Source organism: Caloenas nicobarica, chromosome 3 (genome assembly GCF_036013445.1).
Source record: "Caloenas nicobarica isolate bCalNic1 chromosome 3, bCalNic1.hap1, whole genome shotgun sequence".
Taxonomy (NCBI): Eukaryota; Metazoa; Chordata; class Aves; order Columbiformes; family Columbidae; genus Caloenas; species Caloenas nicobarica.
Window position 1 is genome coordinate 92,989,860 of NC_088247.1, and position 16,037 is coordinate 93,005,896.

Here is a 16,037-nt window from a genome sequence, read left to right on the forward strand (position 1 = left end):
GTTCACATCATGCCTTTGTTCAAATTAACTTTAAGTGCAGATACAAAAGCCTTTAGGAACAAAGTTACCACTCTTTGCAAGAAAATTTAGTAGATTAATAATATGTGTAAAGTTGGACTTTATGTATCTGAGGCGAATCCCAACTCAATACGTACTTGTAAAAACTGACGCAATATTGATGAATGGGACACGGCAGATTCTGTCTTTGTCGTCTTTGATCTGGATCAAGCGTGTTTGATACTACTTCAGCTTTCTGAAGGACTGTAACAAACACTGAAAAGATGACGTGATTTCTAAAAATGGAAAATCCAAGAAATCAAAAGAAAAACCACAAACACTGAAGTGTCCTATAAAGACTTAACCTTATTACATATCACTTTCTAGTCTATTTCTTGCTTTCCTATGCCATTTTTATATTTGCTATATGGTAATTCTGCTTCATTCCGTGCATTGTATGAAGACAAGTAGACTCAGCCTTAAGGATGTAGGAGCAAATACTAATCTTTCACGAAGAATGTGGAAAATGCCGCCTAGGCGCTAAATCTCCTGTTCTTACGCTGTTACAAAGAGTTAAATCAGTCACCAGTGTTGGACAGCAGGAAGGCAATTAGCTTTATGGCAAGAATAAAGCTTACTGTATAATCTTACTTAATGTAACAAAGCAAATGTTGAGATATTTTGAGACCATGTCCTTGGCCACTTGAGATGAGAGGGAAAGATTAGCAGAAAAAAGACCTTCCAGATGAGGCTTTTCTTTTACCTGGGCTTTTGGGTACGTCCCAAAATGATCATGGTGTTACGCTGAGTGTTTAAAACTGCCAGGGAAGTTTCCAGAATTGCCTGGAATACTAAAAACCCCAGCCACCTAGTTGGATTAGCTGAAGAAGCACGACTGATAATGATACTGTAAGCTAAACAGCTAGTTTGAAAACGGAGAGAACTGTGAGATCTAACCACATGAAAAGTGTCCCAATGCCTGCAAAAAGTGGATCAGAGGTCCATCTGGCTCAGGTGATACCTAATTCTGGGAATCTTGATGTTGCAAACATGAATAATGTTTGTTTGTTTGTTACTTCCATTCACAGATTAAAGTACAATATAGAATGGAAACATTATTTTCATGCCTCTGAGGTAATGGAAAGAAATATGTAATTAATGCAAGACTATGATAGTGACCATTCAGCTGTAAAGAGTAAAGGAAAACAGAGAAGCAGAGTGGCTGGTTGAAGTTGCAGGTGTCTCGGAACTGACAGTGAAAAGTCACCTGGGAAGCTAATAAGGTGTGTAATATTTTTTGTGTTCTGTGAAGATTTCTATTTTCCTGTGGTAGATGTGTATTCTAACCAGTCACATAATGGAATTTCAGTCAGTGGAACAGCAGAGAAATGCTGACCTGTTACTGACCATGGCGATTGCTACAACAAAGTGTTTTGTAACCAAGCTGGTGGTGTTTGATGTGGGCCTCAATAGTCCTTCCACTGTGATGCTGAAAATGGTCACTTAGATTCTGGTGCTGCTTTGCAAGGAAAACTTGCTGAAAGCTATTTATAACAACAGCTATGCTTCTAGTGCTTGAACAGAGGCCAGAATGAAGCTGGATTAAAGAGCGTTTCGCCCCTGACTTAAATGACACTTTGCAAAACACTTATCCTATTTGTATGTGCAAACATGGGACTTTAAGGCTTGCATTGTGGTTGTAAGGCTGGATCAAAGGTCAAAGTGCAAGAAGTTTTTTTGGGTACCAGAGCTGGAGAACAGAACTTGAAGAATGGTTAGATTGTGCCAGATATAGGTAAGATATGTTTATGAATTTTACAGTTATAGAAATGCTTTAAGGTTTTGATTTTTTTTTAATTATAATTTTCTGGCAGATAAAATTTTGAGTGAACCTAAAATTCTCTAACTAAAACTGCAAAATATGATTATTGAAATTCATGGGCCCAACCATCACCAAAATTCTACAACTGATTAACTGAAATGCAGCTATTGTAGGTATGGGTCTTGTGTTAGGAGAGAGTCAGTGCCTTTCCTTTTTACCTTTGGTAATTGTTTTATGTACTTTCTATGTGCTAATGAGCAGCTCTTTCAAAATCGTTGGTTTTGTTATGCATGCGAGCAACGGATAGTCTTTAAAGGTGAAATTCTAGATCAAAATAGAAAATCGTGTAGTTCTCTTCCCATCAAAACCATATGCAAGCTCAGTTTACTAGATGTTAATTTTATTTTCTCTGTTTTTTAGGTTGGTTGAGGAAAACCTGGCACAGTATACAAGTGACACCCAATAATATGCCTAAGAACCAGTACTCTTCTTGCTAGGATAGCATTACATGCAAGCCAATTAATTGCATCCTTTTGAAGAGAAAAATAATTTGAGAGGCTATAGTGCTGATTTGTCTGTTTGCTCAGTTGAAACGGTTGTTGAATGTGTGCTACTGTGGCCTAAATTCTTGGATACTAAGAAATCCGAACTTGCTCTAGAGGAAACTTTTGTAATTGGCGAAGACATTATGAGGGCACGCTTGGCAGGGAGTTAAAGGGCTAAAGAAGAGAGTACAACTTCAACCTAATGTTCTATTTCTCTCTTCTTGCCTCTGTTTCAGATGTCGTCTCTACCCAGGAGGGCGAAATCTGAAGCCAAAACCTTTACATCAGGAGATGATGAACTACCTTCACTTCCCAATTCGTAAGATTACTTTTTTCCTTAGGATTTTTTTAAAAAGGCTTATGCTAAGCATGAGGTTGTTTTAAAAAGTTTTAGTGCACAGAACTTCAGTTATAAACCATGAATTACCTATGCTCTTCACGCTCGCAGTAAAGATAGGGTGAAACTGAATTGCCAGTTGTACAAACAGAAACAGGTGACCAGCTTCAGGAAAGCTTGGTAAATTTTTCCAGCCATTAGGTCTGCAACAGCATGCAAGACCTGTATTTGTTGAGTCTACCTACCTTTCTATTCATTTTTCCTGCTTGCTTCCTTTCATGTCAGAAAACTCTGAGACAGGCTCGCTTATGTATTTTTTTTTAATTCTTCTCATAAGCAGTATTGTTTACTTGTTTGTTTTTCAGGAGCTCTGAATCAGAGGAAGAAGAGGAAGAATGGGAGCCAAAAAGCAAAATTGCCAAGAGACCTCGGTTGCCAAAGAAAAATGAGGCAAAAACTAAAAAAGTTGCTGCTCCACGGTCAGCAGTGACCAGAAAAAAGGTCAAGAAAGTAGAAATAAAAGAGGAAATGGTGAGTATCTCTAAGAAAGAGGCATTTAATTAACTGTGGTTGGCAAGTAATATGAGCAAAATTTTTCCGGCTCTGGTTTACTTGGTCGTGTGAATCTGATCAGCTCATCTGATTCCACTGTTGCTATGAATATTCAATGCATTTGATAGACATGGTTTTCTTATGTATTTAAGTGTCTCAGATCTAAGGGCCCTCCTTTAAAATTTTGGCCAGTGATAATGAGACATGGTTTTCCCTGGAGATTTCTTTCAACAACAAAAATAAATAAATACCTCTGTTCTTTCTGTAATTAAAAGCAAACACTCTAATATCTCTGGTTTCTGTGTTGCACCTTTGATGTCTTCTACATTTTCACCAGCTTGGTACCACAGCAAAAACAAGGCCTGTACTTATGTTTCCTTGCATGGCTGTTTGACCCAGCAAGGATCACAGTTTGATTATGAAGAATGTAAGATGCACTTCTGTCAGAAGTTAGTTACTTCTGTCAAAGATTAACATCAGATGTCAGGTCATGACAGAAGCCAGTCCTTCTGGTTTATACTAATGTTCCTGAATGTTTTGACATATGTGGCATATTGAGAAAAACATTCTTGATCTCTGAAGATCATCTCTGGGGAAATTGAGGGAAGAAGGTGTGGCTTGTTCAAGGTTAGAGAACATTTTAGCAGACCAAATCTCAGTTCCAGTTTCTGTGCAGGACCCAGCACCTCATTAAAAGGGTGCTTCTCTGCCTGGCTGTGCCGTGTTTTGTTGAGATGAGTGGAGGCAAGGGCTGTAGGCTTATGTCTTCTGAAGGAGAGACCAATTGAAGTATTTTCTGGATAATTTTATTTCATATTTCAAATCACAGTTCTGCTGCGTATGTTTGTATCATTTCCTCCATGAAAAATACCATATTTCAGGTTACTTGATTTCTGGCTTGGCATTTTCCTGCCAGTCAGAGACATCACTTGGGAAAATAATGCCTAGTATCGAGTCTTCCTAGGTTTTAACTGAAATGTTGAACCAGTTTCTAACAGTCAATGCTTAACATGGTTTCAATGCCTTCCTGGCAGGATGTATCCTTACCTATTGCTCCTGCAGAAGATAATAAAATGCAGCTTCTAAAACCTAAGGAAGAATATGTAGGCACTAAACCAAAAACTTTGAATCAAAAGCCAGAAGTGCCTAAAAAAATGGAAATAAATTCATTCCGAGGGAAGAACATAAAGAGTTTAGAAAGTGATGAAAAACCCTCAACAAGTGTTCCTGTAGTGGGAAATCAAGTGAAACATGAAAAATCTGAGGAGGATTTTGCGTTGGATGAACCACCTTTTAAAAAGATTAAGTCGACTACATGTCCTGAAGGAAAGCCGGTTAAAAGTCTAGGAGGCAACAAAATAAAAGAAGAATTTGAAATGAACTGGGATATTGTACAGGTATGAGATCTTTTCCTTTTCTGAAGTATCGATGAACCCATTTCCTACATAATTACCACTTAGAATCTTAATGTGCAATTTCAGTCCTCTTGACATCAGTTGTAGTCATTGTGCTGTTAAGTAGTCATTTAACCTCTGCTTAAATTGTCATAATGCATGTATAAATGTAAATGTTGGTTGGTAACTCTTAAAACTTCAAACTTTATTCTAGTATGTGACCTAGACAATCCTTAGTACAAAGCTTGCCTGACATTTCTTCTGTATCAGCACGTGGGGTTTTTGCGGATATAGTCAATGGAAACTCCTGCAGGAGGGGATGCGGAAAGGCTTGGGATCTCTGTGTGCACAGTTTCAGAATTTAAGATTTAGCTAGTGTGGATCATTTCATTGTGGAGACTCATTTGGGAGCGCATATCCATTTACCATCAAGGAAGAGATTGCATTCTTGAGACAACAGTGACGTCAAGGGAGATGTTGTCTTTGGTTTTGTAGGATGTTAACTTTGAGGCTGTTCAGGTGAAGACAGTTTTAGGATAGCTCCTCTTCTGGGAGGCTGGGTAGATTTTAATATGAACAGAATGGGAATAGATTGGACACATTCTATTCATCATCTTTAGTACTGACTGCTTAAGAAAGGTGTAAAATTTTGTTCCTGACTTTTTTTAAATATTCCAGGAAATGCAAACACAGAATTTGATCTTTATGTATTGCTGCTCTAAAAGCAGTGAATATGATTGTGCAGTAGTTGTTATATTTTTAGGCGTCAGAATAAAACTTCTGAGAGCCTTTTAAATTAGCTGCCTATGGGACTGACTTTAGCAAAGTACAAACAAACTGTGATAGTTAAAATGTTACAGAGCTTAAATAGTTTGTGCTCAATTCTGTGTTAATACAATGTAGCTTTATCTTTACAAAATCATGTTTAACTTTGTGAGGCTTGGTTCACCTTGAAACCTTTAGTAATGTCATGCTGATTTCCAATTGTGGATGGAGTGGGATTTGGATCAGCTTTGGTTTTGTGGGTTTTGTTTGTTTTGTTTACCCATGAGTTATGTCAGTGTTGGTTTTTAAAAAAAAAAGACAAAGGTCCAAGTTTTCTGAGTTGCTATGTGCAGTTTGTTGTCTTTCTGTGTTGGTTTTTTTGTTGTTTTTGTTTGTTTGGTTTTGATATTATTGTTTCCAAGAGGCATTCCTTTCTGCATGTTTTTTCTGTAGCTACAAGTTTCTGGAAACACTGGTTGCTTCATGTCTTTCTGAAGTACTGAGTGTGGTGGCTGGATGCATGGGAAGCCTGGCAGCTTGCCTTAAGGAGGACAGTAGTCCCTGCTGACTGGCATAATATTTTGGGGGTGGTTTTGAACTTTGAGTGAGAGGCTGTTTAAAGCAATCTATCATCTCTCTTAACTGTTTTGTTAGTTTGTATTTTGGTTTTTGATTTTTTTTTTTTTCTGACAGGCCTTGTCAGAAATAACGAATGTTGAACCATGGGTATGTGCAAACTTAATTCGCCTCTTTCAAGAAGAAAACACAATTCCTTTTATTGCCCGGTATCGAAAAGAGCTCATCAATAATCTGGAGGCTGATGCTTTAAGAGAAGTGCAGCAAGCACTGGAAGAGCTGCGGTAAGTAAGTTAATACTAATCTGGGGGGAGGTAAGTAACAAGTGTCTGCTTTGTCTGTGTCCCTTGTTTTTGGCACTTTGTAAGTGCTACAATTATGAAGGAACTCCTAAAGAAGAAAATTTAAGACTGAGGTAATTATGCTTGATACTGGTCTGTTGTTTTTGGTGTGTTGGTTTGTTTGTTTGTTTGTTTGTTTTTGTTGGTTTCGTTTTGTTTTCTTACTATAAGTAACAAGAAACCTAGCATTATTAATTGCCAAAGAAAAAATAAGATATTAATTTCTCTGCAGTTTACTAAAACTGCAGAGAAAAAGAGTAGTTTATAGGTTCTGGAGATATGTAGCCTGACTAGATGTGAGCTATACCCTTTGAAAAAGAATCACTAAAAATCCCTTTGCTCCCTGCTTGGAGGAGCAAAACCTCTAGTGAAGAGCACTACTTGAGGCTATAGCGTACCAGGAGGGTGGGCTAAACTATCCCAGACCACTGCAGCAATGAAATGATCACCAAAGCCTGCTGCAGGGGTGGATGAGACTGATCCATTCCTTCTTGCTTTTGGGTGGCTTTGTGTTCTTGAGAGGGCAAGGGAATGGACTTATCAGCTGTTCTGTCAATATGGTGGCTTCCTCCTTGTGCTCCCTGCTATCCCCTAGCAAGAGATTCTTTCCAAAGAGGGAATGTGGTTTGAGCGAGTTCTTGTCTGAACGAGTAATTTAAATCATAACAAAATACCTTTGCTGCTTGCAGTTGCTCACAGGTATCTTATTGCCATAGAATTGCATGCCATAGAATGTCCTGAGTTGGAAAGGACCCACAAGGATCATCGAGTCCAACTCCTGTCCCTGCACAGGACAACCCCACAGGTCACACCATGTGTCTGAGGGCGTTGTCCAGTCTCTTCTTGAACACTGTCAGGCTTGGGGCCGTGACGCCTCCCTGGGGAACCTGTTCCAGTGCTCCACCACCCTCTGAGGGAAGAACCTTTTCCTGATGTCCAGCCTAAACCTCCCCTGGCACATCTTCCTGACATTCCCTCAGGTTCTGCCATTGGTTGCCAGAGAGAAGAGCTCAGCACCTGCTCCTCCTTCTCCCCTTGTGAGGAAGCTGTAGACCAGTCTTCTCCAGACTGAACAACCCTAGTGACTTTAGTTGCTCCCCATGGCTTCCCTTCCAAACCCTTCACCAAATTCGCAGCCCTCTTCTGGATACTCTCCAGTAGCTTTATATCCTTTTTATCCTGTGGCACCCAGACCTGCACCCAGTGCTCCAAGTGAGGCTGCACCAGTGCAGAGCAGAGCGGGACAATCCCCTCCCTGCCCGGCTGGCCGTGCTGTGCTGGATGCACCCAGGACATGGTTGCCCTCTTGGCTGCCAGGGACACTGTTGGCTCATATTCAACTTGCCATAGACCAGAACCTCCAGATCCCTCTCCGCAGAGCTGCTTTCCAGCATCTCGTCCCCCAGTCTGTATGTACAGCCAGTGTTGCCGTGTCCCAGGTGCAAAATCCGACACTTGCTCTTGTTGAACTTCACATGGTTGGTGATTGCCCAGTTCTCCAATTTGTCCAGATCCCTCTGCAGGGCCTCTCTGCCCTCAAGAGTGTCGACAGCTCCTCCCAATTTTGTGTCGTCGACGACCTTACTTGGTGTTCTCTCAAGTCCTGTGTCCAAGTCATTTATGAAGACATTGAAGAGTGCTGGCCCTAAGACAGATCACTGCAGAACCCCACTAGTCACTGGTTACCAGCTTGACATAATCCCATTTACTATAACTTATTGGAGGTCTAAGAGTTTAAAATCTCGTACCCTGTATTTGATGCTGCAGAACTATCTTGATATGAATTACAGCTGTAAATGCTCATCAACAAGGACTTAGTTTAGGTCCTTTTCATTTGGCTTCCAGGCCAGTAGTCTTGCAAAAATGTATGTAGCAGTAATGACTGTCAGTATTGTTTGATGATTTTTCTTAAAGCTACCAGAAGATATTTTAATACAGTTTTAAACTAATCAGAGAAAGAAAGTAATAGAAACTCTTTTGGGTTGTCAAACTTGGTTTGCTGAGGATTAGCATGAGATACAATCTTCAGGGCTTTCAGAGAGCTTCAGCAGTGTAATAAACAAGTTCACGATCAATAGCTGGTTGAGTCCGCTGTGAAATGTGACTGTTAATATCAATCTCTTACATTTTAGTACTGTTGCTAAGAAGACACATACAATGATACAGAAGTTGAAGAAAGAAGGGAAATTATCTGGATGCCTTTTAACAGCATTATTAAATTGCAGAACTTTGGAAGAATTAGACCATGTGGTCAGTACACTAGTCTTTTTCAGATCATCTTTCGTTTAAATGTAACCTTGGGTAACTAAATAGTGCATAATGCAAAGTACATAGCATGACTGAAATATTTCCTTGCCTTTTAATAACTGTGGGTTTTGTTTGTTTTAAGTCTGCACCGTATAAAACTGGGAGTAAAGGCACCAAAGCCCAGAGGGCCAAGCAGCTGGGATTAGAACCTGCTGCTCTCTCGCTCCTGCAGAATCCTATGGAACTCAATCTCTTTTCTTACATTAGACCCAATACCAAAGGTAAGTGCTCTGCTTCTATCAGCAGTTATGTCCTAAATGTCTGAAAATATTTTTAAAAGGAGAATTACTTTGATTGTTCTTGCTGGAAGTTATGCAACTGTTTTAAATTCAAGAGTAATTTAGCAATGTGTGGTAAGGGTCTACATTTAATGCCATGGCTCTTAAACATTTCCTGCCTTTTTATGTTGTAAATACTAATAATTCTGGTATAAAAGGGACAGAAGGCTGGAGATGTTATAGTTGACATCTGTATTTACTGGTAAGAGAGAGGGAACTGCACTGCACCCCTGAGACTTCTCCGTGGTTCTCCTCTTACTTCAGTTGTTTACTGAAGATTCAGTGCTGATTGTACAAGGGGCTTATGCTCGTACTATGTACTGAAGTAAACGTCACCCATCAAAGCATATCTTAATAAAAACTGGCCTTGGTGATTGGGAGTGAGCGGGAGAGTTTTTGTTGCTGAATGACAGTAGGGTTTGGAGAAGATGTAATCTCTGAAATGTGAGCAGGAGCTTTGACGATACAATTGTCAAATACAGACTGCAGAATTGTTTCTTTGTGAATGCAGGTATGGGTGAATCTGTAGGGGGCAATCTCTGACAATAAAATACAAAGACTGCTGCGACCTTCTGTATGGTGTTAAAATAGAGTCATACTTTTCTTCTTCCTTGCCGCAACACTTAGTTTTTATTATTAACATAAAGGTATTGAACCTTCTTAGTGAGGCTGACTCTTCCTCTTCCCACTTCAGTTGTTCTTTTATTTAAATATTATTTATCAAATGATCCTAACTTTGCATTGAAAATCAGTTGCCAAATATTCTGGCTGTTTAATTACTACATTTTAGCGTATGTCATTACTTCATACAGCAGTATATTGCAACCACACATCTGACTATCGTGGCAGAGTCTAAAGAGGCAAAATAAAATTTTCATGGTGAAAGTTCAAATAAATTATTGAGGGTGCATTCAGAAGGAAGTGCTATTTGTTATAGTATAAACATTTCAGGTTTTGAAAATCAGTATACCTATTTTCAATTGTGTGCTAAAAATACTGTCGCTTAGGTTTATATAATGGTTTTCATTTGAAAGGCACATCAGAAATTACTTATATCTATGAACTGGGTCACTTTTATCAACTTGGGAGCCAGTTTGACAACCTATATACAGCTTGAGATCAGAGTGGATTTTTTTTTAAAGGGATGAGCGATTTGCTGTACAGAAGAGTTTTCATCAAATTTTAATCTTTGGTTCTTTTAAATTCTTTTAATCTCATACTAAAAATAAACTGAAATAAAAACAGCAGTTCATGTTTCAAAGCCAGATCTTTGAAAGTTAAGGAAGCGTGCTCGCCAGAAAACTTTGTTCTTCCTTTTAGTTGTATGCACGGTCCAATATTTCTTTAATTACACAAGCATGTGCTGATTCTGCAGTGGACACAGTAATATGCCCATGTGAGTGGTGCTTGTTGAATGGGAAAATTTTTATTATTTCTTTAATCCTGACTGGTTTTGTTTTATTCTATCTCATTTAAATCCTCTGCTAGAATTAATGTTGCCATGTATACTTCTTAAATCATGTGCAATATAATGCATGTTTTATAATTCCCCTTAGCTTTGTATTCTTACATGACATTACTTCTGCCATAAGAAACACTAACTCTTAGATCTGAGGATCTAAATTCCTCAACCTCTAGTTAGTTCAGGCATTGAACATTTTTCTTCTCACATTTTTATTTTGCTTTCTGGCAGGTAGCTTTAGCTTCCCCTCCTTAAATAAAGGCCAAGTTGTTTTTTTTTTTTTTTTTAATATTGTGTAACTCTGTAGCCCAGTCAGAAGCAGGGTTCTGGATTCATTTCAAATATTAATTATTAGAGCTATGCAGGTTTATTTTAATGGTGTTAATAAAGCTCTTTCAAGCTATTGGTAGTACATCAGACAGAAGAGTGAAAAATAATGTGTATTGAAGGAGACAGTTAATGCCGCATCTGCCAGCTATAGGGTTCATGCGTTTTGCTCTGAAGCATTTATTATGGACCGTTGCTAGAAACAGGGTCATATATTGATTTAAAGTACAAGACATCAGTTTTATTTCAATCCCTCCTGGTTCTGCTCCAATTCAACCTCTGTGCTAAGAAAAATACTGTGCCACTTCTGCTCTTTTCAACCGAGGGATGGTTCAGTGTGTTGGAAAGCTGAATGATTCTGGTATTAGCTCCCTAGAGTACTTTGTCTATGGAGGCGTTTTGTAACTTTGCTGTTTGGTGTTTCATGGGAGAAGATTAGGGTACCCTGACCTCAGAAGTATCACTGTGCAAACTCCTGCTACAGACCGGTGGAAATGTAAAAACTATCACACAGAGAAAGGCAGGATTGCCTGCAAAGATTGTAGGCAGCTTCCATATCAGTAGCAAAAAGCATAGACTTCTGCTGCAATTGCTCATTTTATTACAACCTCAAAATTTACACTTGAATATCCATTTTTACTATTGTAAATAATGCATTTACGTCATATATGTCAAGATCTGTTAGCATCTAAGTAAAAAAACTATCTTTCATTTGTTTTAATGTCACTTTGACTTATGATACTGCATTGGTCACTTAAGGCTCATGAAAAATATGATGGTTTCAGATGTTTTGGAAAGGAGGCTCAGTGAATAAAAAAAAATCTAGTGAATTAGGATTCTTCATTGAAACTTATGCAAATCAGTGAGACATCTTGCATCGGTTTTCTTTCAGCTGGTATGTATTTTTTAGCGCTTGTGCAGTTGTATAAAGTAATTTTTCATATTAGTTTTTTATAATTATTAACTGTGTTTTCTTCTAAGGACTTTCAAATATCCAGGAAGTAGAGGCTGGAGTACAGCATATTTTAGCTGACATCTTCGCTAAAGATAAAGATACACTGGATTTTATCAGGAAATTGTAAGTTCGAGTCTTACTTTCTAAACTTTCCTCATTACATGGTAAGATTCAGTCTCCTAGCGTACAGATACATCACTAACTCTTTTAAATGATGTGAAAACGTGGTTACTGCACGATTGATTTAGGTTGATTCATTCATTTGTGCTGGAGATACATTCTTTGGCCTTTCTGCCCATCTGGCTATCAGTGGTGGAGAAATCTGCTGTGAGCCTGGCATGATGCTGCGACTCCTAAAGACTGAAAAATTTCTCTGTGGCTCTGCTCCATATAGAGCCACTCTCCCTTGCAGTTATTGATCTATAAGGGAAAGCTTTCTCTCCTTGCACTTCCTTCAAGCTGTAACTTTTCAGAGGTGCATCTGCTTGAGCTGTTGCTCCAATATTTACTGCTTGACACCGATCAGTGTAATAGTGTGCAGTGCTGGTTGATTTTGGCATTGATAATCAATAAGGCAAACAAATGTGACTATCATTAAAGCAGGGGTTACTGATCCTTTGACTGTGTTAGCTGAATTTAAGTTTTCTTGCATTACCTAGTGACTTCAAGGTTGTCATGTCTGGGAGGTTGGTGTGACAGAGTAATAGTTGCTTGTTATTATTTTTTCCTCTGCTGTGTACCATCTGGGCCAGAGAACAGGGTTATTGAAGAGCAGGTCCCTCCTTAGGAGCATGCGATGTTGGCTTGAATCAGCTCATTTCTGTTTTATTGACCCTTGTTTGCTGTTTATTGTAAGTAATAGCCAACTTCATCAAAAGGCTAGAGCACAGCAATGTGATAATTTCAACAAAGGGAGTGTTTTGTAAAGAATGTGCTGCCACTACCAGACTATCACTTTCATTCCGTTGATCACTAGAAGCTCCTTAATTGGATACACAGTGCTCTACAAATGTATCCTGTGGATCTAAAGTGTGTTGTGTGTATAATAATCATGAGGAGCATTCGGGAAGCTATCTGTTTGGGATCCCTGTTACTCCTAAAAATAACGACAGCTTTTATGCCTGTTAAGTGCTCAAAGCAAGAGATTAATTCTGAAGCTGGGTAGATTCAAGAGAGATGTTGCATTTGTGTAGAAGAGGTAACTACTATAGCTTTTTTGCAACTTCCCAAAACTTGTTGTGTGAAGTGGAACCAATAACTGACCAAACTGAAGTGAAAATGGTGGCTTTTGAGTATCCCTTCAGGAGAAGGGCTGTGTTCAGCTTTTTCTGAGGTCTGCTTGCATTTCTTCTCTTGGTATGTTCCAGTCAGTATCTGTCAGTCTTAGTTTTAAGATATCTAATACAGTTCTGCAGGTAATTAGAGTTAACATAACTTGTAATTGGGCAGACTTCAAACTTCATTTTTATTCAATACAAGCACTAATGACTTGTTAGAAGTTTTGTGCTGAAATACCTTATTCATATTTGTTTCTTTTATTCAGATGTCAGCAAAGGTACATTTGTATCCAGTCAGCCTTGGCAAAAGTGTCATCCAAAAGTGGAAATGAAAAAGATATTGATAAATTCCAACTGTACCATGAGTTTTCTTGTAATATAAAGAACATTCAGCATCATCAGGTACACCTACAAATTTTTATTTTTTTCTTTGAATTTTAGCTACAGCAAAGGTGGCTTTGCCTTTGAATTTTGTTGCTTAAAGCTGGTTCCAAAAATACTTGATTTTGCTTTTCAGTTATCAAAGGTAATAGAGACTTCCAAATTCTTTAAATGCAGGATTAAGCTATTAATCTGTCCCAAGAAGCTGAGCAAGGGACTGCTTATATAGTATGCCTAATTAATTCTCACTAAACAAATATTTATAATAATTTATGTATCAGAGATTTCAATACTGCTGTGATTTATTTTAGCATGTGTTCTGCCATCCCTCTTGCATAGCGTTGTCAGGAGGTAGATAAAAGCTAAGTGATAATTTATGGTGTGACGTAGTAGTGGAAGCTGCGTGGTGGGAGGGTAAGTATTGGAAGTGAACTTGGATAAACTTATTCTTTGTTTCTTTTGGATGTTTGCTCCAGCACTGAGTTGGAGTGTTCTGAGCCATTTGACGCTAAACCCATCAGGTGAAACTGGTGAGAAGTACCAGGAAAGGATCCAGAAAAATGAAATTCAAGGTGACCTACAAAAGCAGCTCAGGGGAACATCCCATGCACTACCCTGACAACGAGTTGGTTTTGCAAGTTATCCCTACTACCTTCTGTGAAGTATCTTTGGTTATCCTAAGCCCCAAGCCTAGGCCTATATGACTAGAAAAAGAAATGAGGGACAAGGCAAACTTACTGGCTGATGCCCTGATAGCTTGTCTAACCCTGTTGCTGATGCTCAAAGGCTGAAGTGTGATGCACTCAATGCAACTGTCAAGACCATTGTGCTGATTCAAAAATAATCACCAAGAGAAACAAAACAAAACACAAACAAAAAGCCAAAACCAAACAAACCAAAACCCCAACCCCAACAAAACAAACAAAACCAACAAAACCGAACCAACCAAAAAAACCTCCAAAAAACAAAAACAAAACACCCCCCCCCAAAAAAAAAAAAAAAAAAAAAAACGAACAAAAAACCCCCAAACAAACCAAAAACACACACACAAAACAACCACAAAAAAGACCCTGGTCCACACTGAAGTGTCCTTTCCCTTTGGAAGGCTGCCTTATTTTACAGCAAAATGCTATTCCTGTTATCTATGATGTGCTCTCATTTTTGCTCTGCTTGCTATTTTAAAACAGTGTGATATTTTGAATTAATGAAAGATTTTCTGGCATGTGTTGAAAGGAATTTGTTACAAAAAATATTTAACAATGTATATGGGCTAATTTTTAACTCTTTGTCCCCTCCCCAATAATTTGATAATTATTTGATGAAAACATGCTTCTAGAGTGTCTTGAGAAGTCAACAGAGCAATGTAAAACTGCTATGGTGACATATCACACAGATTTGTAGATTCACCAGGAGATTAAGTGTTGTGCTGTATGAATTTTTTTCTCTTTGGGTGCTTTACTGTTGAATGAACACTTTGGCTGTCAGACTGTTTAGTTTTTCCTGCACTGAGAGTGGTGAATACGGAGATATTCAACACGTATTGGGTGCACAAGTGTTTCCTGGGATGATGGTATGATTTATTTCTTGTCTGAGACATCCTTCATTTCTGTTTTATGTAAGGAAAACCGTTGCTTAGCTACAGCCAGGGCTAGAAACCAAAATTACCAAACCTGGTCAGCACTCTGACTGTGTGACTGCAGGATGTGTCCTTAGTTTGTTTGATGTGAAGATCAACTCGACCTGTTTTGGTTTATTTCTCCTTGTGTCTGTCACTAACCTTAATGCCTCTTTCTTTTCCCATTCTGGCTCTCCAGTGAATGAATAACCACTGTTCTTGCAGCTGGTAGCCCTGTAATCACAGGATGGTTTTGCACTCTTATGTGTTGGCTTTCATCTGTATTTTACTGCTATTGACTATTCTAACGCATTGCATATTTTTCTGTTATGAATCTTAAAAATCTGAGTTTTATGTGCTTCAGTGAAGTTTCAGGGCCCAAGGTGTGTCAGGACTCTTTTGTACTAGTTGAGGAAAAAATGCCTTTTGTTATCATCTCTGACATATGAGGTTTGTAGTTCTGTTGTGTAAAAATACTGTAACTTCTCATTTCTGTGATTTTTTTTTTTTTTCCCTGTTCTGTTAGTTTGCCAGTTCCTTTCTTTATCTCCCTTTTGTGTTTTGATGATGAAATAAGAAAAAGTGTTTTCTTTATCTGTCATTTCTTTCCTAAGCTTAAGCCCTGGTACTGTACTTTCAAAAGTCTTTCTCATAACTTTCGATTTCTTTATTACCCAACATTACTACCCTGCTGATGCAAATGACCATTTTTTTCTCTTTAATTTTCTTGGGTTGTAACCATCCATTTTAATACCTAGAAGTCTTTAGTCTCTACCTCACCTAAGACTTTGAAGAAATACTTATTTTCTGCATTCAAACATCTGGTTAAAAATGTGGTCTTGAATGTGCTTTGGAAGAGGTGTAGATGTCTTCAAGTGAAGAAAGTCTCTGGTTTGGTTCAGGATTTTTAAAAGAAGCTTATACCTAAAAAAAATACAGGGAAGCCTGAAACTTGGAGGGATTTATAAAATTTACTTCAGGTTAAATAGCTCTTTGAAGAACACTTGGGAAACCAACTGTTTCGAAGACCTTCTCAGCTCCTTTGGTGGCTGCGCACAGACAAGTGTTCTCAATGCGTTTAGCTGGAGGCAAAAGTAGAAGTCAGC

The 16,037-nt window shown here is 38.4% G+C and overlaps 1 protein-coding gene across 2 annotated transcripts in view; it reads left to right on the forward strand.

Moving 5' to 3' along the window:
- The window catches only part of SRBD1 (S1 RNA binding domain 1), a 134,604-nt gene that overhangs the window by 4,676 nt on the left and 113,891 nt on the right, over positions 1-16,037 (forward strand). For both annotated transcript variants that reach the window (XM_065631093.1, XM_065631094.1), the window contains exons 3-11: positions 1,086-1,280; positions 2,601-2,683; positions 3,067-3,232; positions 4,288-4,650; positions 6,106-6,272; positions 8,462-8,579; positions 8,719-8,857; positions 11,685-11,781; positions 13,202-13,337. In XM_065631093.1, coding sequence (XP_065487165.1) covers positions 2,601-2,683; positions 3,067-3,232; positions 4,288-4,650; positions 6,106-6,272; positions 8,462-8,579; positions 8,719-8,857; positions 11,685-11,781; positions 13,202-13,337 — 1,269 coding nt within the window. In that variant the 5' untranslated portion in view covers positions 1,086-1,280. The remainder of the gene's footprint in view (positions 1-1,085; positions 1,281-2,600; positions 2,684-3,066; positions 3,233-4,287; positions 4,651-6,105; positions 6,273-8,461; positions 8,580-8,718; positions 8,858-11,684; positions 11,782-13,201; positions 13,338-16,037) is intronic.